This window comes from Microtus oregoni, unplaced genomic scaffold (genome assembly GCF_018167655.1).
Source record: "Microtus oregoni isolate MIOR12 unplaced genomic scaffold, Mior012 000019F_ref0000042, whole genome shotgun sequence".
In the NCBI taxonomy this organism is placed as follows: Eukaryota; Metazoa; Chordata; class Mammalia; order Rodentia; family Cricetidae; genus Microtus; species Microtus oregoni.
In genome coordinates, this window is record NW_024543078.1 from 3,856,993 (window position 1) to 3,878,171 (window position 21,179).

Here is a 21,179-nt window from a genome sequence, read left to right on the forward strand (position 1 = left end):
CCATGCCTGTGTGCACAGGAGCGGTGGAGGCAGCTGACCTGGCAGCACAGGTGGCTGGGAGCCACCAGCATAGGACTGGGACCGCAGGTCCCCTGCAATAGCAGCAAGTTCCCTTTACCCTCTCTTCATTGCCCCCTTTTCTGTTTTGAAGCAGTGTCGTGTAGCCCAGGCTAGCCCAGGGTCCAGGTCTTGGCTCTGGCTGCCTGCCTCTGCTCTGTGGGCACACTGTGAAGGTGCTCTTAGGGAGGGAGCTGCATGTGGCCAAGGTGCCCACCCCCAGCCGCACAGCAGGCAGACAGTTTGGTACTCAGTGGCTTAAGGTGGATGTTTCTCTCCTTTATTTAAAAAAAAAAAATCATTTGGGGACACAGTGTGGAGGGTTCACCTCCCATGGCTTTGGGGAGGACATGGGATCTAGGTAGGAGGTCACAGGTACAGAGGACATGAAGGAGAAGGAGCGGGACCCCAGATAGGGGACTGTGCCTCCTAGGGCATCACTGAACAGGGTGCCTGGTGCAGGGCTATCTATGGTTTGCACAGGGCTGTTCTGTACCCTGGGTGCCACAGCAGGCCAGCTGGAGGCCCAGTGTGTCTTGATGGGGCTCAACCTGCTACTCCAGCCCTCTAGGCCACACCGGGGAGGAGCTGGTCCACAGAGGCTGGACAGTGATGGTTTGCACATCACTGTTGGGAGGAGCAGGAACAGTGGCCCACGTGTCACCCACCCTGGGTAGAGCATCCAGGAAGGCCCAGCAGCCCCACCCGAGGCTGCTCAGGACTGACCAGTGCCCTGCACTTGCCCATGTCCAGGAGGCCAGAGCTTCAGGTGGCCTCAGTGCACACAGGTCAGGCCCTGGGGTCCCCAGGGAGCAGCGGAGAACAGAAGGAACATGAAACCCAAACCATCGGCTGGAGGACAGGCTCCAGCTGAGTGTGGGCTTGAATGCATTGCAGTGTGCAGTTAAAGAGAGCGGATGAATGGTTGCGGTGCCCTGGGCACGGAGCTGGCCGGCTGCCCTGAGCTGCAGGAACCAGAGTGGGAAACCCCGACTCCCAATCCACCGCCCTTGACCCCAACAGCTGTCCATCCAGGGCCAAGCCCACTCTGCCCCCAAGACTGAGGGATTGTCTTGACAGGGCCCAGCCCATGGCCCAACCACCTCCCCAGTGCCTTGGACAGGCAGTCACACTTGTCCCTGTGGACACAAGGCAGCCCCTTCCGTGATGACGAGGGACGTGGTGGGGAGGGAAGCCCGTAGACGGCCGAGGGGCGACCTGGGTGGAAAATGGCCTAGGTGTAGAAGATGACTTCAGGGATCTGCCCGTCCTCCACGGAAGTGCCGTTGTTGTTCCCGGCCGCGTAACAGAAGGTGAAGCAGGTCTTAGCCCCCGTGGTGGGTGACTCATGGGTCACCTTGCGTAGGCCTTTAGTGCCATAGTGAGAGTCTGGGCCCTGGCAGGGAGAGGGAGTCACAGTGAGGTCAGGAAGTCCTCAGGACGGGGGGGGGAGGGGGGGGGAGATAACAAGGGTACCCACAGCCTGCAGGGATGGGCCAAGCCCTCAGGTAGTGTGGCCCCAACCTTGAGTGTGGCGCAGGCAGTGTAGTTCACACTGGGCAGGACTTCCACGGGCTCCTTGAACATCACGCGGAAGGTACTGGCTGAGCCGTCGCAGCTGAAACCAGTATCATTCTGACCGAGGACTGTGTTGCTGTCTGTGTGGATGATCTGGGGAAGGAAGGCTGCTCAGCTCGCAGGGAGGGAAGGAGTGGCACTGATGAGGTCTGTGGGTGGGACTTCTGGGTGAGCTCTCAAGGAGAGGAGGTGTGGCATGGGTGGGGCTGGCAGCTCACCTGGATGTTGACTTGATAATCAGTGGGTCCGTGGATGGATCCATAGAGCCCAAAGCCCACCACAAAGATGCGCTTGTTGACAGAGAACCTGCAGAGGGAAGTGGGTGGCAGCGGCTTAACGCCCTGGGCCCATGAGGGCGACAACTGGAGCAGCCATGGGCGAGTCGGGCAGCCGGAGCTGTGGGGAAGGCACACTGCCCATTCAGGACCTGCCCAGCTCCTGCTGCCCCTTCTTTCCCGTCACTCCCAACCTGGGGTCCTGAGACCCCACCTGATTCTGTCACTGGTGCCACTGTAGCCCCAGCGGCTCTCCACTTGCTGGAACCGGTTGATGCTGCATTCCTTGCCCCGCAGGCAGCACCGGGGCCTGTCGATGAACTCCACCCGCGGCTTGGGGTTGACAGTGAAGTGCAGGAAGAGGCTGACCACCTCGCGATCTACCAGGATGCCAGACTGTGCCGGGCCTGCGGGCAGAGGGCTGGCTGACGGCACGAAGGCAGGCAGACTCAGGGCCTGCCCCTCAAACTGGGACATTTGACTCTCAGGGCCCAACCAAGTTAAGAAGTTCCTCCTTCCTAGAACCCCCTTCAGTGTCCTTCTGCTGGACACGCTGGGCTGGCAGACCCTACCTCCGAGGTCCTCTAGAGTCCTGGGGAACACCCTTGCTTCACACCGAGAGCTCGGCCCTGCCCGTCCACACACCAGGTTACCTCACAGCCAGCGCCTCACCAAGTGCAGCTTCTAGAAGCCACTCCACGCTCTGCATGCCAGGTGATCAACTGACAACTGAGCCCAGCCCAAAGCTGAATCCTGAGTGGTTGATAGGACATGACCCCAAGACATGGAAACCCCAGGGTCCCAGGCAGGGTCCCCAAGTCACAGCCTGATGGCAAGGAGGGTGGCTCAATAGGGCCGTGCAAGCCTGTTACCTGCAGCAAACTCCTCAATGGTCATCAGGGGAAATCGGATGAGACCCAGGGCCTTGCCCAGCACCTTCCTCTTGTTCTCAGGTGTCACCTGAAGCTGCTGACGTTGACACTCTGCTTCAGACCAGCGCACTACAGCATTGAATAGCCTCACTTCACGGATGCCCAAGGTGTCACGCTCCAGCACTGCCACCAGGGTGTCTGTGGCAGAGAAAGGCTTGTGAACCCCTATGCCTGTAAGGGACCACATGCAGACCAGACCATATAAGAACCACCTCACAGCCAGAGCTTGGTGACTGTGGCCCTTTGTCCATGTTTATCAATAAAGTTTTATTGACAAACAGCCCTCCCTAAGCATTGCCTTTCTTTCTCCCTCCCTCCCTTTCTTCAACACAGTCTCAGTAGTTAAGCCTAGCCTTGAAATCATTATGTAACCAAGACTGGCCTTACACCCTTGGCCCTCCTGTCTCCACCTCTTGAGTGCTGGGGTGACGGGCTAGCAAGTAATAGGGAAGCAGTTTACCAACTTAGCTGAGTCTTAGCCCTCTTTCTTTTTGAAACAGGGTCTCATTCTACAGCCTAGGCAGGTCTAGAACTCACAGCAATCTTTCTGACTCAGCCTCCTGAGAGCCGAGATCATAGGAGTGCATCCCTACACCCTGTGATTGGTTCCTGTGGCTTTGACCCCACACGGCCCTTCCACTGCATTGCAGATACCCCTGGAGAGGGCACTGACCCCAGAACAGGCCCTGCTACCAAGCCCCATGGGACCTGCTCCATTCAGGCCCGCTAATGTCACCCAGGAGGTGGGTGTCCCGTCATCTTCAAATCAGGATCTCCAACCTGACCCAAGCCCAGAGCAATCCTTGGATCCAAGACCCGTGGGCCTGACTCACCCAGATCAATGTCTGTGAAGCCCTCGGCAGCGATGGCGTCCGCTGTGTTCTTGTCGATGCTCTCCAGACACAGGCTGGCCAGCTGGGGCTCATCGAAGAGCCGAGCCTAGGGAGAGCAAGCCACACCACACTGTCCCTCGTGAATGGACGAAAGTGTCACCCCAGGCCTCGGGCTGAGACAGAGGGGTCAGGAAGGCAGAGCAGCCTAGCTGCTGAGCCAGACTGTCTCAGAGGAGAAAGAAACAAAACAAACAAAAAGCCAGGCAGTAGTGGCGCACACCTTTAATCCCAGCACTGGAGAGGCAGAGGCTGAAGGATCTCTGTTAATACAAACAGCAAGTGGACAGTGGCTGAGGACACCTGGTGCCAGCCCTGTAGGCGTCACCGGACACCGCGTGAGCACTCACCTGCGTGAGCAGCATGAAGGCATTGTCAGCCCGCAGGTGCTTCTTGAGGAACTCCACACAGTGTGCCTCGAGCGCAGGCACTGCGTACTTCTTGGCGGTGTACAGCGTGGTCATCACCGTCTCAGGCCCAATCTGTACCTCATCTGAGTACAGAAACCTGAGCAGGAGACGTGGGCAGTGAGAATGAAACCTGCCGAGCACTGCATGTTGGCAAGGGGCTGCTCAGCCACCTCTAGAACTGACATCTGTCAATCTCCTGACCTGGGAAACATTACTCAGCGAGGCCACACAGGCCACTGTAGGTGTGCTGAGACCCTGTGACCAAGCTTATGCTACCACGGGTAAATCACAGAAAACCACAGGCACTGTCCAGGGCAGTATAAGTCACGAGGCCATGGGTTCCACCCTAGCACTGCAGGCCAGGTGTGGCACATAGCACGCTGCCCATTCTTGAAGAGGGCATGAGTTTGTGTGCCTATGTGTGTGGCCCTGAAGAATGTCAGACCTGCACTTGGCGACCACCTGGCTGGGGTTCTGGAGGTGCTGAGTCATCTTTCCAGCCCCTAAACCCTCTTCTCTGGGCATGTGTTCTAGAATGCTGCACTGGAGGGCAGGCTCTGTCGCAGACACAGAGGGATCGCTCCTGTCTTTTCACACTCTAGTCCATACTCTAACACCCCTGTGGTCGGAAGAATCTGGAACTTACTTGAGCAGTGCCAGGAATGCAGCGGGCTCCACATCGGGCAACTCAATCTCAGTGGATGTGGTAGCCATCCTGCCATTGAACATAGCGTCAAAGACAGCGCTGCCAACAGCTAGCACAAACCTGAGCCAGAAGAGAGGGTGACTGTCCGTTAGTCTTGCTGGCCCAGGCCAGTCAGAGTCCCCTGTCACACCTGCAGAGACTCCTGGCAATCTTAGCAGAGGCCTTTCTGGGCCTCAGATCCTTCTAGAAGGAACAGGAAGGAGGAGGCAGCAGGGGCCAGCATGGGGCAGCACCACAGTCCTTTCTACTCGCCCTTGCCCACACAGCCCCTCACTCATTCCTGCACTTGGCCCTTCTTCCTCATCCCCATTCCCTCAGCTCCCCTCCCTCCAGTCTCCAGGCCGCAGAAACAGGCATGGGGACCTGAGCCTCACAGGAGAAAGCAGACTAGATACAGGGGCTGGACAGCCTCGGGCAGAGAGCACAGGCTTGGAAAGGGTGTTAGGGCTTGGTGAAGGGTAGGGGCAAGGGAACCAAAGGGGTCGTGTAACAGCTGGAGTGTGGGTGGGTCAGGGCAGGACGAAGGGCACAATGGCCAGGTTCAAGACCCACAGTGACTCGGCTCGGAATACAGCTCATGTTCTGGATGGAAACAATGACCATGGAGCCGGTCCAGTGCCCTGCTCTGTTCTGTTCCCACAGTGACAGGGTGGCTCTGAGCAGACAGACTCCAGCTGGATACCTCTGGACATGTAGATGGGTCCATGCACCATGAGTGGGACAGAGCTAGCAGTAAACAGAATCACTGCTGAAGCTGTGGACAAGGGACCACAACCTTCCACAGAACTGTAGGCCCACTGTGCCTTTGGGGTGCACCCACTAGGGAGGCCCCTCTCCACCTCACTGGCCCTACAATAACGAAGCTTCCTCCCGCCCAGAGTCTGGCCACTGCCGACTGTCACTGCAAACTCGGATCAGACCAGGCACCACCAGTCCCCAAAGAGCAACCAAGTACACCCAGAGCCTCTTGGAATTGGCACTCCCAAATGGAATTAACCGAAACTAACGAAAGAGGAAGCGGGCTCTAACTGCAGGACAGGGCCTTCAGACAGACAGATAGACAAAGAGCTGACAGCTGGCTGGACTTGCCTGTCATGGCAGGAGGTCAAGGCAACCTGGGCAACTCAGTAAGGGGGCAACTCAAAAGCGGGAGGATGATAGCTCAGAGCGGCGAGGGTCTGGGGACGTGGTCGGGGTGGAGCCCCGCCTAGACTCCCCCAGTGGGGCTGGAGCGTCGCTCAGCAATAAAGCACCTATCTTGCATGTGCATACCTACAGACTTCATGTTCATCACTGCAAAATCAAAGTGGAGATGGCTGAGGAAAAGCTGAGGCGAACGCTGGTGCCTGGGGTTGGGGCAGCAAGAAAAGACCCACCTGGGGGCCTGGAAAGAGTGCAGCTGCTCAGACCAGGGTCTTGGCTCTGGGATCTCAGTCTCAGCCCTGCAGCCTTCCAGCTCTTGACCTCATCCTGGTGCTGGTGGAGGCTGGGAACCTAACTGCTCAGCACAGCACAGCAGCTCCCGGCCCCAGGCCCACGCAGCAGTAAGCCAGAAATAACCTCTCTGCCTGTGCCTCTTCTTTCTTTTTAGGAAGTATTCTGTCCCCGCGGGGAAGCCTCCACCGACCACACAAAAGCCAAAATCAGAAACTCAGGCACCCAGCTGCACCGGCATAGCCACAGCCACCTGACACGAATACCCACACCTGGCCCTCTGACTCAGCAATGGGGCAACCCATGCCAGGGGAGGCCCTGGGAACTCTCCTTGTCCCCGCCTTTCGTTCTCCTGAAGACATCCCAGCCTTTTCCCTGGACACGTTTGTTGTCCACTATGGCCTCTCTGGTTCTTCGCAGGAGAGAGGAACAGACACAGATGTTCCCAGCAGCCAAAGGCAGGACAGCCCATCATGCATCAAGTGTGACCACACACAGCACACACAGCGTGTTCCCTCTACAGCCATGAACACAAACAGGGCTACACCACACAAGCCGAGCGGGAAGTGAAGGGAACTGCGGGAGCCGGTGCGCACTACACAGCAGCGCTGCTGCATGCCTGGGGGGGGGGGGGGGGGGTCTGGGGAGCCATGCCTAGGTGCAATTAAAATGGTGAATTGGGGGACTGGAGAGATGGCTTAGTGGGTTAAGACCACAAGCTACTCCTGCACAAAGCCCAAGTTTAGCTCCTAGCACCCATGCTGGGCACTCACTGCCAGCTTCAGCGATCCAATAACTGGACTCTGCAGGCTGGCACAAGTTCACATGGACACATGCATGCATACACATACACACACACTATTAAAACGATCTTTTGCTGTTGCTTTTTGTTTCTGACAGGGTCTTACCACAAAGCCTGGGCTAGCCTTGAACTCAAGATTCTCCCCCTCAGCCTCATTGCTGGGATAGCCTGCAGCACCACACCCAACACAAGGCCAGGAGCTTCACTGCAGGGACCAGCTCAAGGTGAACCCAGACTACCTGCGCCAGGAACACACAGGGGCTACAAATGTGCACAGGGCTGATGCAAGGCTCCAATCCCACAGCCACATGGACAGAAAAGCCCACAGCTGTGGCTGGGGAGAGTGCTCCACGGGAAAAGAGGGTGTGAGTTCAAATCCTATCACACGTGTAAAAAGCCAGGTATGGGTGAGGTATGGTGGCCGCGCCTGTAATCCCAGCACTTGGGAGGCAGAGGCAGGCAGATCTCTGTGAGTTCGAGGCCAGCCTGGTCTACAAGAACTAGTTCCAGGACAGCTAGGGCTGTCTCAAAAAAAAAGGGGGGGGGAGGGGTTCTTTAGACAAACCTTATGCAGCTCAGCTTCCTGAGAGCTCAAATGGCCGTGGGGAAATGGAAGGAGTATATCCTTATTTGTAAAGAGTCTCAGGCCAGCCTGCTCTACAAGTTCCAGGACACCCAGGGCTACACAGAGAAACCCCGTCTTGAAAAAAAACAAAACAAAAACTTGGTTAGCCATGAATTTGCTACATAGACCAGGCTGTCCTAGAACTCACACTGATCCACAGGGCTCTGCCTTCTAAGTGCTGGGATTAAAGGTGTGCACCACCACACCCAACTATGAAGAGAATTTTAAGGAAATACAATAAACAACATTTTCCCAGTAGCTCAGGAATTAGGAGCACTGGCTGGATGCTCTTGCAGAGGACTCAGGCTCAATCCCAGCACCCACATGCCTAACTCCAGTTGCAGGGCTTCTGACACCCTCACAGACATACATGCAGGCCAAACATCGATGTACATAAAATAAAGATTAAACAAGTAAATAAATAGGCCAGACATGGAGACGTACACCTGTCATCCCAGGCAGAACTGTGGTGAGCTGGAGGATAGCCTGGGCTACATGGCAAGACACAGTCTCAAAAAAACGAAACAAAATAAAATACACAGAGGCAAAGGGATGTGGACTGGGGAGGGAGTGATGGCTGCTTAGGAGGGATGTGGACTGGGGAGGGGGTGCTGGCTTAGGAGGGATGTGGACTGGGGAGTGAGTAATGACCTAGGCTTGAGGCCCTGAGCTCTATCGTCAGCTTGGACAGAAAGAACCAGAAAGAGACACACATACTGGAGCAAGACAGTCTGGCAGAAGCATGAAATCTGCCCACAAAGAAGAGGGCAGCAGATGGTTTCAGGAGGGGCCCTCAAGGCTTTGGAGGATCCACGCACCCCAAGGATAAGCATCCTAGGCAGAGGTTCTGCCTACCGGTCCCAAGCTGATCCAGGTGGCTTCAGAAGCCCCATGGCAAGCTGGTGTGGAATCTGTGGACGGCCCCTCGGAAACCACCAAAGGAGCAGGGCACGGAGGCACAGGCCTGTCATTCCAGCACTTAGGAGGGCGAGGCTGGGCCCCATGCTCCACAGACACAAACCAGGACAGTGGAGCACTTACTATCACCCATCCCCTCAGAAGGGGAGGTGGAGGCCTGGAGTTCAAGGTCATCCTTGGCCACTGAGAGTTGGAGACCAGCCTAGCCTCCATGAGACCTTGTCAGAAGGAAAACAAGGGACTGGAGAGAGGACTCAGTGGCTAGTGCACTGGCTACTCTTCCCAGAGGACCCAGGGTCCGTTCCTGACACCCACACATCAGCTCACAACCAGCTGGGACTCCAGTTCCAGAGGACTAAACGCCCTCTTCTAGCCTCCAGGGGCATTACATGCAGGGTACACAGTCATACATGCAGGCAAACACCTGTACACATAAACTAAATGCGCACATGCGCACACACAGGCTTCACCCACCCTCAAAGCCCTCCTGCCTATCGACACCAGAGTTGAACAGTTGCTATGGAGCCAATATAGCTGGCCAAAACATTACTTTATTCCAGACTGAGACTTGAACCGACGACTTTCCAATGCTAGGCAAATACTCTACCACTGAATTACAGCCAACACCACCGAAAGCTCTTGCTGTCTGGCTGTGGCAATGCCGGGTATCTCCCATGACTGTTCTCTAAGAAGGTCTCGCCAGTTCCAGCTAGCTACCAGCCTGCACCAAGAATCCTCACCTCCAGAGCTGGCTGGCTTTTATGGGGATGCGAGCACTTTATCCAGTGAACTGTCTCCCCACTTCCTGTGTGGTAGACCAGGCCTCCTGTAGCCCAGGTTGGCTTAAAACTCACTGTGTGAGCAAAGACGACCTTGGGCTGCAGAGTGTCCGGCCTCACCTCCAGAGCGCCAGGTAACAGCCTCTCAGCCTGCTGCTCTGCTTCTCCGGGTGGCCTCAGGTGTCACCTCAAGTGCCCAATCAGGACCCCAGCCAGCACGAGACCCTAGTGCTCCTCCAAACTTTCCTTGTGTTCTGTGACCTTGACAGAGGCGCAATCAGGTGCTGCCTCTGACCTGAGTCAGTTTTCCCTGACCACAGTCGGTTTGTCTGTTCTGTGGTCACACAGAGAGGCCAGAAACCACAACTCAGTGAAGAGAGTTTGTCTACCATACACAGAGCCCAGGATTCTTCCTTAGGACCCCAAACAAAGAAAGAAACAGAACGGTACAGGGTCCTAAAGGCCACACTCTGACCCCAGGTCTGCGAAGGCCTCTGGGAGGTCCTTCAGCCTCTTGCAGGTTGTGGGGTTGCTCTTCAAACCCCCCCCCCTTTCCTTTAAATTAAAGGCACAGGAGCACAAGCGCCTCCAGGGATCAGAAGCTTTAGGACCCCTGGAACTAGAGCTACAAGCTATTTCTTTTTCTTTTCTTTTTTTGGGGTTTTTCGAGACAGGGTTTCTCTGTGGCTTTGGAGCCTGTCCTGGAACTAGCTCTTGTAGACTAGTCTGGTCTCGAACTCATAGAGATCCGCCTGCCTCTGCCTCCCGAGTGCTACCATCACCCGGCAGCTACAAGGTATTTCAAGGCACCAAGGTGGCCACCAGGAACTGAGTCTATCCTCCTCTACAAAAGAACATACTCAGCCACTAAGCCATCTTCTGGCCTCCTTCAAAAGAAAAAAAAAAAACAGGGTAGGCAGGTGTGCCACAACCCAGCCTCTCCCAGGGGGATACTAGGGGGACTTCCACTCATGAGCTACGCCCCCAGCCCTCAATTTACTTGTTTTTCTTTTTTGGTCATTCTTTTTGGTTTGTTTTTTGAGGCACTCTATGTAGCCCTGGCTGTTCTGGAACTTGCTGTTGGCTTTGGATTCAGAGATTCACCTGCCTCTGTTTCCCAACAAGGGACTAAAGGGCCCACCACAGCTCACTCTTTCTCCTTCTTCTGATAGGATCTCCTAGATTGCAGGTGGATCTGGAATTTACAGTCCTCCTGCCCCAGCCAAGATACAGCTGAGCTCAAGACTTGTCTGGCCCAACACGACTGCTTTTCTCAGCCAACCCTAAGCTACACTGTTGGTGGGTGGGACTTAGGCCCAGGAATGCCAGCCACCCAAGGCAGGTCACGCCCCCTCCCCACAGCGGCCTGGAAAGCACAGTATGGGGTCGCCTATCCCAGCAGGCCTCCACCGGGAGGTCTGAGCCTGGTGCGTAGGTATGGAAACTGAGATTCAGGGGTCCTTCTGCTGCTATCCAACCAGTCATGCCACTGGCTTCTCAGCCACTTGCCACAACGCGACTGAAAAACCTATTCCACTTGGGAGCCACGTCCTCCACTGCCCACCAGCCCGCCACGGGGCTAGAGTGCCCCTCACTCTTCCCGCTGTCCTTGCTGTGGACACGCTCTCAAGTCCTCGAGAATCGGGGTCTCTGCACCCCCAGCACTCCTCTCCTTCCCCAGGGTCTGCCCACCCACTTCTATCTTCTCCAGGCTGCCGCCAAGACAACGAACTCAAAAGTGCCCAGAACAGCAAAGGCCGGCCAGACAGTGCATTTACGGGACTCTCGAGAGCCCTCAACCCCATCTAAGAATGTGCAGGACCCTTGACCCACTCTCAGAGAGCTCGGCGGGGCATGGAATGAGATCTATCCGGTAAGGGCTGGGGTGAAAGGGGCTGGCTCAGACCGGCGGGGAACTCAAGGCAGGCAGGAAGACGAGAGGCAAGAGCAAAACTAGGGGCACACAGGGAAGCACAAGCAAGTGTCTTGGGGAGAGATGACCTAAGTCAGATGGCAGGAGGTACAAACACAGGGTGTGAGTACGGTGGGTGGGAGAAGGGGGTTCCTAGAACTGGACAAGCTGGAGAACAAGGGGTGGTGGGGATGGCTGAGGATTCAGGGAGCAAGAAGGGACTTGGATGGAGGGTCAGGAGCAGGGCCTGAGGCCCCCCAGGGGTATCTGAGAACCAGGTTCAGGCGACAATTACAGGAATGCCAAGAGACAGGGCCTGAGGCTCTAGACTCAGTGTCTTGGGGTGATGCAAGGTGTGCGTGTGGTGTAGAGTCTGAGGTACATGGTCCTGGTGGACTGCGGGTTCTTGGGGTGCAGAATCTAGGGATAAAGGATCTGGGTGCAGTCCAGGGTCTTGAGATTAGGGTTGGGTTGCAGGGTCCAAGGTTTGACTGCAGGGTTTGGGGTGCAGGACCCAGGGATGCAGGGTCTGATGGGGTGCAAGGTCTGAGGTGCACGTCCTAGGTGAAGTTCAAGGTCTCGGATGCAGGGTTCTGGGTGCTGGTTCATGGGGTGCACGATCCAGGTGAAATGCAGACTCCAGGAGGGGAACAGGATGGGAGGGTGCAAGGTCTGGGTAGGCTACAGGGTTTCGAGTGCAGGGTCCAGGTGGGGTGCAGGGTTCCAGGGTGCTGATTCCTGGGATGCAGGGTCCGGGTGGGGTTCAGGGTCCAGGGGTGCAGGGTCTGGGGTTGCAGGGTCCGGCGTCTCGGCGGCCCACCTGTGCGCGGGGACGCGCTGCGAGCTGAGCCCCTTGCCCACCAGGAAGTGCACGTCGCACAGCACCTCGTTGTTGAAGAGGAAGGCGAAGCGCTCCTGCACCGTGGGTTTAGTGGCCTGCCAGTTGTACACGGGCTCACGCAGCAGCGCGCCCGGGCCCGCGTCGTCGCGCTCGTCGCCCACGGCCTGCGCGTCCGGCACGGGCCCGGGTGGCGGGGATGGAGGGGGCGGCGGCCCCGGGGCGCAGGCGGCGGCGTTGCCGGGGGCCGCGGCGGCGTTGGCGCTAGGCCCCAGGCTGCCAGCGCCAGGCCCGACCCCCGGCGGGCACGACGCGCGCCCGCTGCCGCCTGCCGCCATCTTGTCGCTGCAGCGCGGGGGCGGGGCGACGGAGGGCGTGGTCATTGGGGGCGGGGCCACCGAGAGGCGGGACCTGAGTGGAGTGCGGGAAGGGGAGGGCGGAGGGGCGGGGCCGCGGAGAGGCGGGGCCTGCGAGGAGCAGAGGGAGGAGCGAATGGGCAGACAGAGAGGAGGGAGCAAGGGCACGACTAGAAAGGGGTGGGGCATGCAGAGGCAGCGGAGGCGGAGAAGAAGGATGGGTCGGGAGGAGAGTGGGGAGGGAGGGGAGAGGAGAGGAAGGAGGAGAAGCTATTGAGAGGACAGAGAGGAGATAAGGGAGGACGAGGAAGAGGAGGGGCCTGGAGCGAGCCAGGGCGAGAGGGAGAAAAAGAAGGGCAGAGGGAAAAGGGATTCAGGGAAAGAGGGTATGGATACTAGGACTGGGAAGAGGAAATGGGAGGGGAACAGGAGGGACTGGATGAGAGGGTGAGGCGACAAGCGAGGAGCACAGCCCGGAGCTAGGAGAAGAGGGCGGGACCAAGGAGGAGCAGGCCCCGGATTGGAGCAAGGGCAGGGGTGGAAAGGGGGAGGCAAGAGAGGCAGATAAACGGGTAGAAAGAGAAGCAGAGAGGGGGATGGAGGAAGGGGCAATAAGGAGGAGAGGGAGGGGCAGAGAGAAGAGGGTAGAGCGAGCCAGAAGATGAGGAGCAGGGCTATCGGGGAGAGGAAAAATGAAGGGAGGAGGTGAGTCCAGAGGGGTGGGGAAGGGACAGGAGGAGGGGAGGGACAGAGGGAAGATGGGAGAAGCCCAGAAGTAGTGGACAGGGAGAGTAGGGTCTATGGAGGAGGGAGGGATGGAGGAAGGGAAGGAAGGAAGGGAGGCCAGATTGCACAGCAGAGGATGAGGGAAGAGTAGGGGCGGGGTTTGCCTGAGCAAGCCACGCGAGAGGGCGGGGTCATGGTGGAGGGCAGAGTGGAGGGAAGTGGGTCTGCAGTGGAGAGATAGGGATGGAGGGGAAAGTTAGGGACAGCCTGGGGGAGGGGCAGTGAGAGGACTAGGAAGAGCTGAGGTGAGGATGAGGAGGGCTCAGGACCCCTGCTTAGAGCCTTGATCCCCCCCCACACTCTAGCCCCTGACTGAGCCCCTGAGCCTAGATGACCCAGCTCAGGCTGCAGGACGCTAGAGACCAAAGCTGAGTACTCAGATCCCAGAAAGCCAGAAAGGAAGCTGAGGCAAAGAAGTAGGGTACGGTAGGAGGAAGGGGCCCCAGGCCAGACCTGAGGATGGAGGGTTGGGGAAGCCAAAGGCCTGAGGAGCTGATGGGGAGAGTGGGGTTGGGAAAGGGGCGGGGCTGGAGGGGTTAAGTTGAGCAGCTGGATGGAGAATAGGGAACAGGAGGGACCCCTGCTCTCACTGTACCCAGCTCTTGTTTTCCAGACCCCAACCTCTAACCCCACACTCTGACTGCCCCAGAGCCCATAAACCTGCCTTACCAATGAAGTGGGCTTCACAGCCCAGAAAGGAAACTGAGGCTGGGGAAAGCAGCTTGTGTGTATGGAGGGGGCATGCCCCATGCACTGTAGAGACAAAACCCAATGGAAACCAGATTTGGTGGTGTACACCTTCAATCCCAGCCCTGGTGAGGCAGAGGCAGGCAGATCTCTGTGGTTCCAGGACGGCCTGTCTACATACTGAGTTCTGAGTCAGTTACAGCTCCATAAAAGGAGACCCTGTCTATAAAACAAGCAAAACAAGAACAAATGTCACCAGCTGCTGTGGGAGCTCCTCATAGACTATAAATGCTGACATAAAGCGTCCACTCGCTGCTCTTCCGGCTGCTGCATTCCGTTCCTGTTCTTCATTCATACAGAAGACTGTGGTCTGTGAGTTTCCCCTAAATAAGTAACCCTTTATTATACTCAATTCTGAGCTAGTGTGGGATTATTTTGTTCCTTCCATCATCATGTGGCACCCAACATGGGCACGAACCCACGACCCTGAGATTAGGAGTCTAGTGCTATACCGCAAACTGGCCAACGTGGGGGACTGTACCCATAAAACCTGAGAGAGCATTTTTTCTTTTTTAGACGGGCTTTGTTTGCTAGCTGCCAGTAGGAGGACAAGGGCTCCTTTAAGAAGAGAGGTTCCTAGCCGGGCGGTGGTGGCGCACGCCTTTAATCCCAGCACTCGGGAGGCAGAGGCAGGCGGATCTCTGTGAGTTCGAGACCAGCCTGGTCTACAAGAGCTAGTTCCAGGACAGGCTCCAAAACCACAGAGAAACCCTGTCTTGAAAAACCAAAAAAAAAAAAAAAAAAAAAAAAAAGGTTCCTGATTCAGCCATAGCCAAAAAAAAAATCACACAGTTTAGAAATGGCAACTTGCTGGTTTGCTGCCAGCACAAACTCAGGCTCTTTCAGCAAGCCAAGCACTGGGTGGTGCTTGTGGGCAACATGCTAAAAGTTACTTGGTGGCAGCACGGGCCAACTGGATGAGTTGGTGAGCATGACTAGAGATGTAAGTCACAAAACAATCCCATACCAGTTTGGAATTATGATTAATAAAATGGTTATTTATTTAAGGGGAAAAACTTACAGATCACTGTCCTAGACAACAGCCCTCTGCACAACCAGGAAAGGAGTCTAATAGCCAGAAGCAGAGCCAGAGTGAGAGAGAGAGGGAGAGAGAACAGGGCTACCTCTGCTTTTTAAAGCAAAAGAGACTATGCCCAAGTGGCCTGGTATCTTAAAGGCTATTGGTTGAAGAAGCAGAAGGAGCTCCCATAGCACCTCCCCCTTTTGTTTAAGTAAGAGAGTTCCAAACACGATACAAAACAATATACACTAGGAACAGATATCAAGTATAAGATTACTTTCTTCTACATGTTGATAGAAAAAAAAGGATTAGAATTACAATCAGCATAAACAATATTAAGCAAGGAACATATGCTAAATGTGTTTTTTTTTTTAATTTTTCAGGACAGGGTTTCTCTGTAGCTTTTTGGTTCCTGTCCTGGAACTAGCTCTTGTAGACCAGGCTGGCCTCAAACTCACAGAGATTCGCCTGTCTCTGCCTCCCGAGTGCTGAGATTAAAGGCGTGCACCACCACCACCACCAGGCTTTGCTAAATGTTTTAATAAACATTCTATCCTAAGGAGTCTAAGTCTTGTATTGGAAATGGCTTGACTAGATAGATCATAAGAGGACGGTAACTATGACTATCTAATCTTCAACCCCACTGAAGGTCTGAAAAGGGAGATAATATTACTTGAGCAGGCAGGAAGTACAATCAAGCAGCTTCCAAAGCGAGCAATATATGATGGAGACAATTAGCCAACCGAGCAATCACCCAAAGCCTCGTTTTGCCAAGCTGAGGCAACCAACTTTGGCTATGGCCTAGCATAATTGACAGGGAAAATTTTCAAAACTGTCTTACCTTGTCTTAGTAAGATTTGACAGTCCTGCTTATCCATTTCCAGATCCTATGTAACTTGTCAGTGGTTGAGGCATTGTCAGTTCCTTGCCCAAAGGCCAGTTTTGCCATGAAGAAAACAAGCTCCAAGTAGAGTGTCTTCGGTGCTCAACATTCTCTCAGGAATAGATTGGTGCTGCCTGGAGCACCAATGTCTCATGTCAACAGAACCCTAAATTTTTAAAATGCCATGTTCCACAGATCCTTGAAGTGGTTGAAGATTACCTAACTGGACAGAATATAATCTCTATGTATCTAAAGATCCTAATTTATCTGACAGTATGTACAACAAACATGAACAACTATTGACCTATAATAATTAATACTGTATAACTTAAAGACTAAAACTTCATGACAGAATATTAAATAATCTGTAAACAAATGTGCAACAAATGAGGATAATGACCTCAACATGTATCAATGTATAAGTATCTTGATCAGAGGTAGGAGTAATATATAATGCAATATAAAACCATATCCTAAAAGTTGTATCAATATACAAAATGTCCTAAACAGAGATAATAACATATATATATATATATACACAATCTGACAAAATAACTTTGCATAGGTATACAAATAATGTAAACAAAAGTAACAAATATAATTTGAATTTGTATCAATAAACAAAAACTATACCAATGTAAATTATTCATAAATAATAGCTCACAAGTATTCACTCTATTACCCACTATTACTATCCCCCCTTTTTTTAAAGGAACATAGTTTTCACCCCAACCCTCTAGCTAATACAAGTAATAATCAACAACCCTTAAACAGTGTTCCCAATCCTATGGACAAACTTTTTTGGGATGGGGGCATTGTCTTCTAAAATTGCTTCCCACTGTCATGTGGACAATGTTATCTTAATGGAATCCTGCAAAATTAAACTGATGAATGAGTTTCAAAATTACTGTCTAGTATAGTTGCAAACAATTTCTGAGCAGTCGATAAATAGGTTTTTTTGTTTTTTGTCAAAGTTCTTATTTTGAGTTCTGGCCAGAATGTCATGAGAAGGTGCACCATTTCAGCAGCTGGTACCCAAAAAGAAAAAGGAAAAAAAAAAAAAGAAGCGGTCTTAAAGTAGTGCTGTCTGCATCAGATGTCATCTCAACAGGTAGAGTTGTTGCTGTGGGGCCCCATCTTCTTCCTGGAAACTTCAGATTACTGCAGGAGAAGTATCTGTAGGAGAATCTACTGTTCATCGGGGAAACCTTAAACATCATCCATCCATACATACAGTCAGTGAAGAATATGATATAGACATGGGGGCTGGAGAGATGGCTCAGTGGTTGAGAGCATTGCCTGCTCTTCCAAAGGTCCTGAGTTCAATTTCCGGCAACCACATGGTGGCTCACAAACATCTACAACGGGGTCTGGTGCCCTCTTCTGGCTGCATACATGCACACAGACAGAATAGTGTATACATAATAAATAAATAAATATTTTAAAAAAAGAATATGATATAGACAAAAAAGACATGGAGAAAGTAAAATTTTTCCTGAAGTCTATGTTCTGTTCCATATCAGATGGCTCCCGATATGAGACAGAAACTCTGAATGTTCCTTTTAACAACATGCTTGGATTTAGAGAAGTACAGAGCCATTGCCCAACTCCAAAACCAGATGAATATACTAATATGTGTGTGTGTGTGTGTGTGTAAATGTAAATGTAACCCTTATGTGGATTCATAATCCATATTCTGTTTTCTAAATGCTCCTTAGTGGATAGCTATTTTTCCTTCTGTCAGCATTCAAACATCCAGGGTCTCTTGAATTTTTGATGATGGGTATTTTCCTGTAAAGATAAGAGCAGAACCCTGCCCTAACCTTATGAGGTGTCCTTACCACCTGTATGGTTGACACCACTGTGGATGAGCTGTCATTCTCTGTTTCAATAGGATTCTTCTTTTCAAAGTGAATCTTTATTAATTTTGATGGTAGCCATAATTTTTCTTCTGTGGAAACAAAAGCGAAATCCCTTCCCCAACATAGAGCAACAGCTGCTAAAAGATATTTGTTTATAAATACTGCTGAACTGGTTTCCATTGTGAGGTCAACACATCCTTAAAATATACTGGTTAATTCAATTCAGGCGTTTTCTCCATTATCCAATGCCTCTCTGCTGATGTTGTTCCTTTCTCATTAGCGTTAAGAAAATTCAAGGTTAATAAAGCATTATGCAATCTATTTCTGGGGGTATTTTCCGTCCCTTTCTGTTTGTTCAGCATATCCTTTATAGTACAATTTGATCTTTATATAACTGCCTGACCTGTAGGATTATTTGGTATACATATAATATGCATTATATTATAATAAGCAAAAAACTGTCTTGTTTATTTTATTTTACTTATTATTATTCTTTTTTTTGGTTTTTCAAGACAGGGTTTCTCTGTGGTTTTGGAGCCTGTCCTGGAACTAGCTCTTGTAGACCAGGCTGGTCTCGAACTCACAGAGATCCGCCTGCCTCTACCTCCCGAGTGCTGGGATTAAAGGCGTGCGTCACCACCACCTGGCCATTTATTTTAGATACATATGCCGTACCATTATCTGTCTTTATTTTGGCAGGTATACCAATAAGGGCCATAACTTCCAATAAAGGTGTGATTACCAAATCAGCCTTTTCTGAGCTCAAGGCAGTTGCCCATTGAAAACCTGAATATGCATCTATGGTATGGTGAACATATTTTAATTTACCAAATTCTGTAAAGTGGAACACATCTATCTGCCAGATTATATACCCAAAAGTGGTATTACTGGGTCTTGAGGAAGGTTGTTTCCTGATTTTCTGAGAAATCACCACACTGACATCCATAGGGGTTGTACAAGCTTGCATTCCCACCAGCAATGCAGAAGTGTTCCCTTTTCCCCACAACCTCTCCAGCATAAGTTGTCAGCAGTGTTCTTGATCTTGGCCATTCTTACAGGTGTAAGATGGAATCTCAGAGTTGTTTTGATTTGCATTCCTCTGATGACTAAGGATGTTGAACATTTCCTTAAGTGTCTTTCAGCCATTTTAGATTCCTCTGTTGAGAGTTCTCTGTTTAGGTTTGTACTACATTTTTTTATTGGATTATGTGATCTTTTGGTGTCCAATTTCTTGAGTTCTTTGTATATTATGGAGATCAGACCTCTGTCTGATGTGGGGTTAGTGAAGATCTTTTCCCATTCTGTTGGCTGTCATTTTGTCTTGTTTTCCGTGTCCTTTGCTTTACAGAAGCTTTTCAGTTTCAGGAGGTCCCATTTATTAATTGTTTCTCTCAGTGTCTGTGCTGCTAGGGTTCTATGTAGGAAGTGGTCTCCTGTGCCAATGTGGTCAAGTGTACTTCCTGCTTCCTCTTCTATAAGGTTAAGTGTGGCTGACCTTATGTTGAGGTCTTTGATCCATTTGGACTTGAGTTTTGTGCATGGTGATAGATATGGGTCTATTTTCATTCTTCTGCATGTTGATATCCAGTTATGCCAGCATCACTTGTTAAATATGCTTTCTTTTTTCCATTTGATATTTTTTGCTTCTTTATCAAAGATCAGGTGTTTGAAGATGTGTGGATTGACATCCAGTTCAGTTTCATTGGTCCTCCTGTCTGTTCTTATGCCAGTACCAGGCTGTTTTCAGCTCTGTAGTAGAGTTTGAAGTCACTTTCTCTAGATTTCTAACCCAGAAGACCTTCAATAACCCTACAGGCCCTGCGCTAAACAGCAAAAGGCAAATACAACCCTCAGCAATCATGAAGGACCCTCAGGAATTCCTCAAATATTGTTTGTAAATGTTTGTTTGCATTTAAAGGGGGGCATGCTATATGTTATAGAGATTTGCATTGGTATAGATCTTGGTTTATTTTAGGTCGATTTTGGTCAATTTAAGGTCAATTTTGTTATATCTATATTTCTGCTCTTGATTGAGATATTGTGTTTGTGTAGCTCATTTTTTAAAATATTTATTTATTATATATACAATATTCTGTCTGTGTGTATGCCTGCAGGCCAGAAGAGGGCACCAGACCTCATTACAGATGGTTGTGAGCCACCATGTGGTTGCTGGGAATTGAACTCCTGACCTTTGGAAGAGCAGACAATGCTCTTAACCACTGAGCCATCTCTCCAGCCCATGTGTAGCTCATTTAAAAATGTGATGTGCCGCCGGGCGGTGGTGGCGCACGCCTTTAATCCCAGCACTCGGGAGGCAGAGGCAGGAGGATCTCTGTGAGTTCGAGACCAGCCTGGTCTACAAGAGCTAGTTCCAGGACAGGCTCCAAAACCACAGAGAAACCCTGTCTCGAAAAACCAAAAAAAAAAAAAAAAATGTGATGTGCCGGGTGGGTGGTGGCGCAAGCCTTTAATCCCAGTACTTGGGAGGCAGAGGCAGGTGGATCTCTGTGAGTTTGAGGCCAGCCTGGTCTACAAGAGCTAGATCTAGGTCAGTCTCCAAAGTTACTGGGAAACCCTGTTTTGAAAAACAAAAACAAAAAACAAAACAAAAAATAAAAAAGTAATGTTTAATTAAGAACATAGGTTAATAGATAGTCATCATGTTAGTTAGGTTTTCTGGAGATGCATTTCAGATGGATAGGCATTCTTCAAACCTTTCAAAGACTACAAAATATCGTATTAATGTTTAAAAACTTAGAACTTTTTATGACAGTAAGACATATCTGGTCCTGGCAGCACCAAGCTACTTCAAGAGGATGATGGGCTCCAAAGAGGCTCCTTATGGCATTGGTTAGCCATTTGGGTAAGAAACTGCTCTTACCTGGACTGCTTGATGCAGTCCTGTGTGAACTGGACAAGCAGGACCCACAGAGAGATGACTGCTGAACTTGCCTAAAGGCGAAATGATCCCTCTGGGTTCCTGCTTCATGAAAGAGTCTGCCAGACATTCTGCAGGACACAGAAGATAGTGACTGACAAACTGCCAATATAGGAGGAACTGTCTTTGAAATTTCCTGCTTCATGGAAAAGTCTGTTGAATACTATGGGCCTGTAGGCTAAAGACAGATGTTCCAATGATACAGAAGAATTTGGGTGACTGTCCAGGCAGCAAGATGTCTCTGTCAATTTAAGGATTTTAAAGGTTACTTAAATGTACTTCCTGTTTACTTAGGTAATTTTTTTTTTTTGTTTTTTTGAGACAGGGTTCCTCTGTGGTTTTGGAGCCTTTCCTGGAACTAGCTCTTGTAGACCAGGCTGGTCTCGAACTCACAGAGATCCGCCTGCCTCTGCCTCCCGAGTGCTGGGAT

At 51.7% G+C, this 21,179-nt stretch overlaps 1 protein-coding gene across 1 annotated transcript; it reads right to left on the reverse strand.

Annotated features, from left to right (window-relative positions):
• Positions 1–315: 315 nt before the first annotated feature.
• Btbd2 (BTB domain containing 2) lies at positions 316–13,110 on the reverse strand. The gene is made up of 9 exons (XM_041668973.1): positions 12,139–13,110; positions 4,789–4,908; positions 4,083–4,239; positions 3,676–3,781; positions 2,783–2,980; positions 2,125–2,317; positions 1,854–1,941; positions 1,582–1,728; positions 316–1,453 (listed from the first exon to the last, which is right to left on the reverse strand). The coding sequence occupies exons 1-9, from the start codon at positions 12,699–12,701 to the stop codon at positions 1,292–1,294; spliced, it is 1,734 nt and encodes a 577-aa protein (XP_041524907.1). The 5' UTR covers positions 12,702–13,110; the 3' UTR covers positions 316–1,291.
• Positions 13,111–21,179: the final 8,069 nt, after the last annotated feature.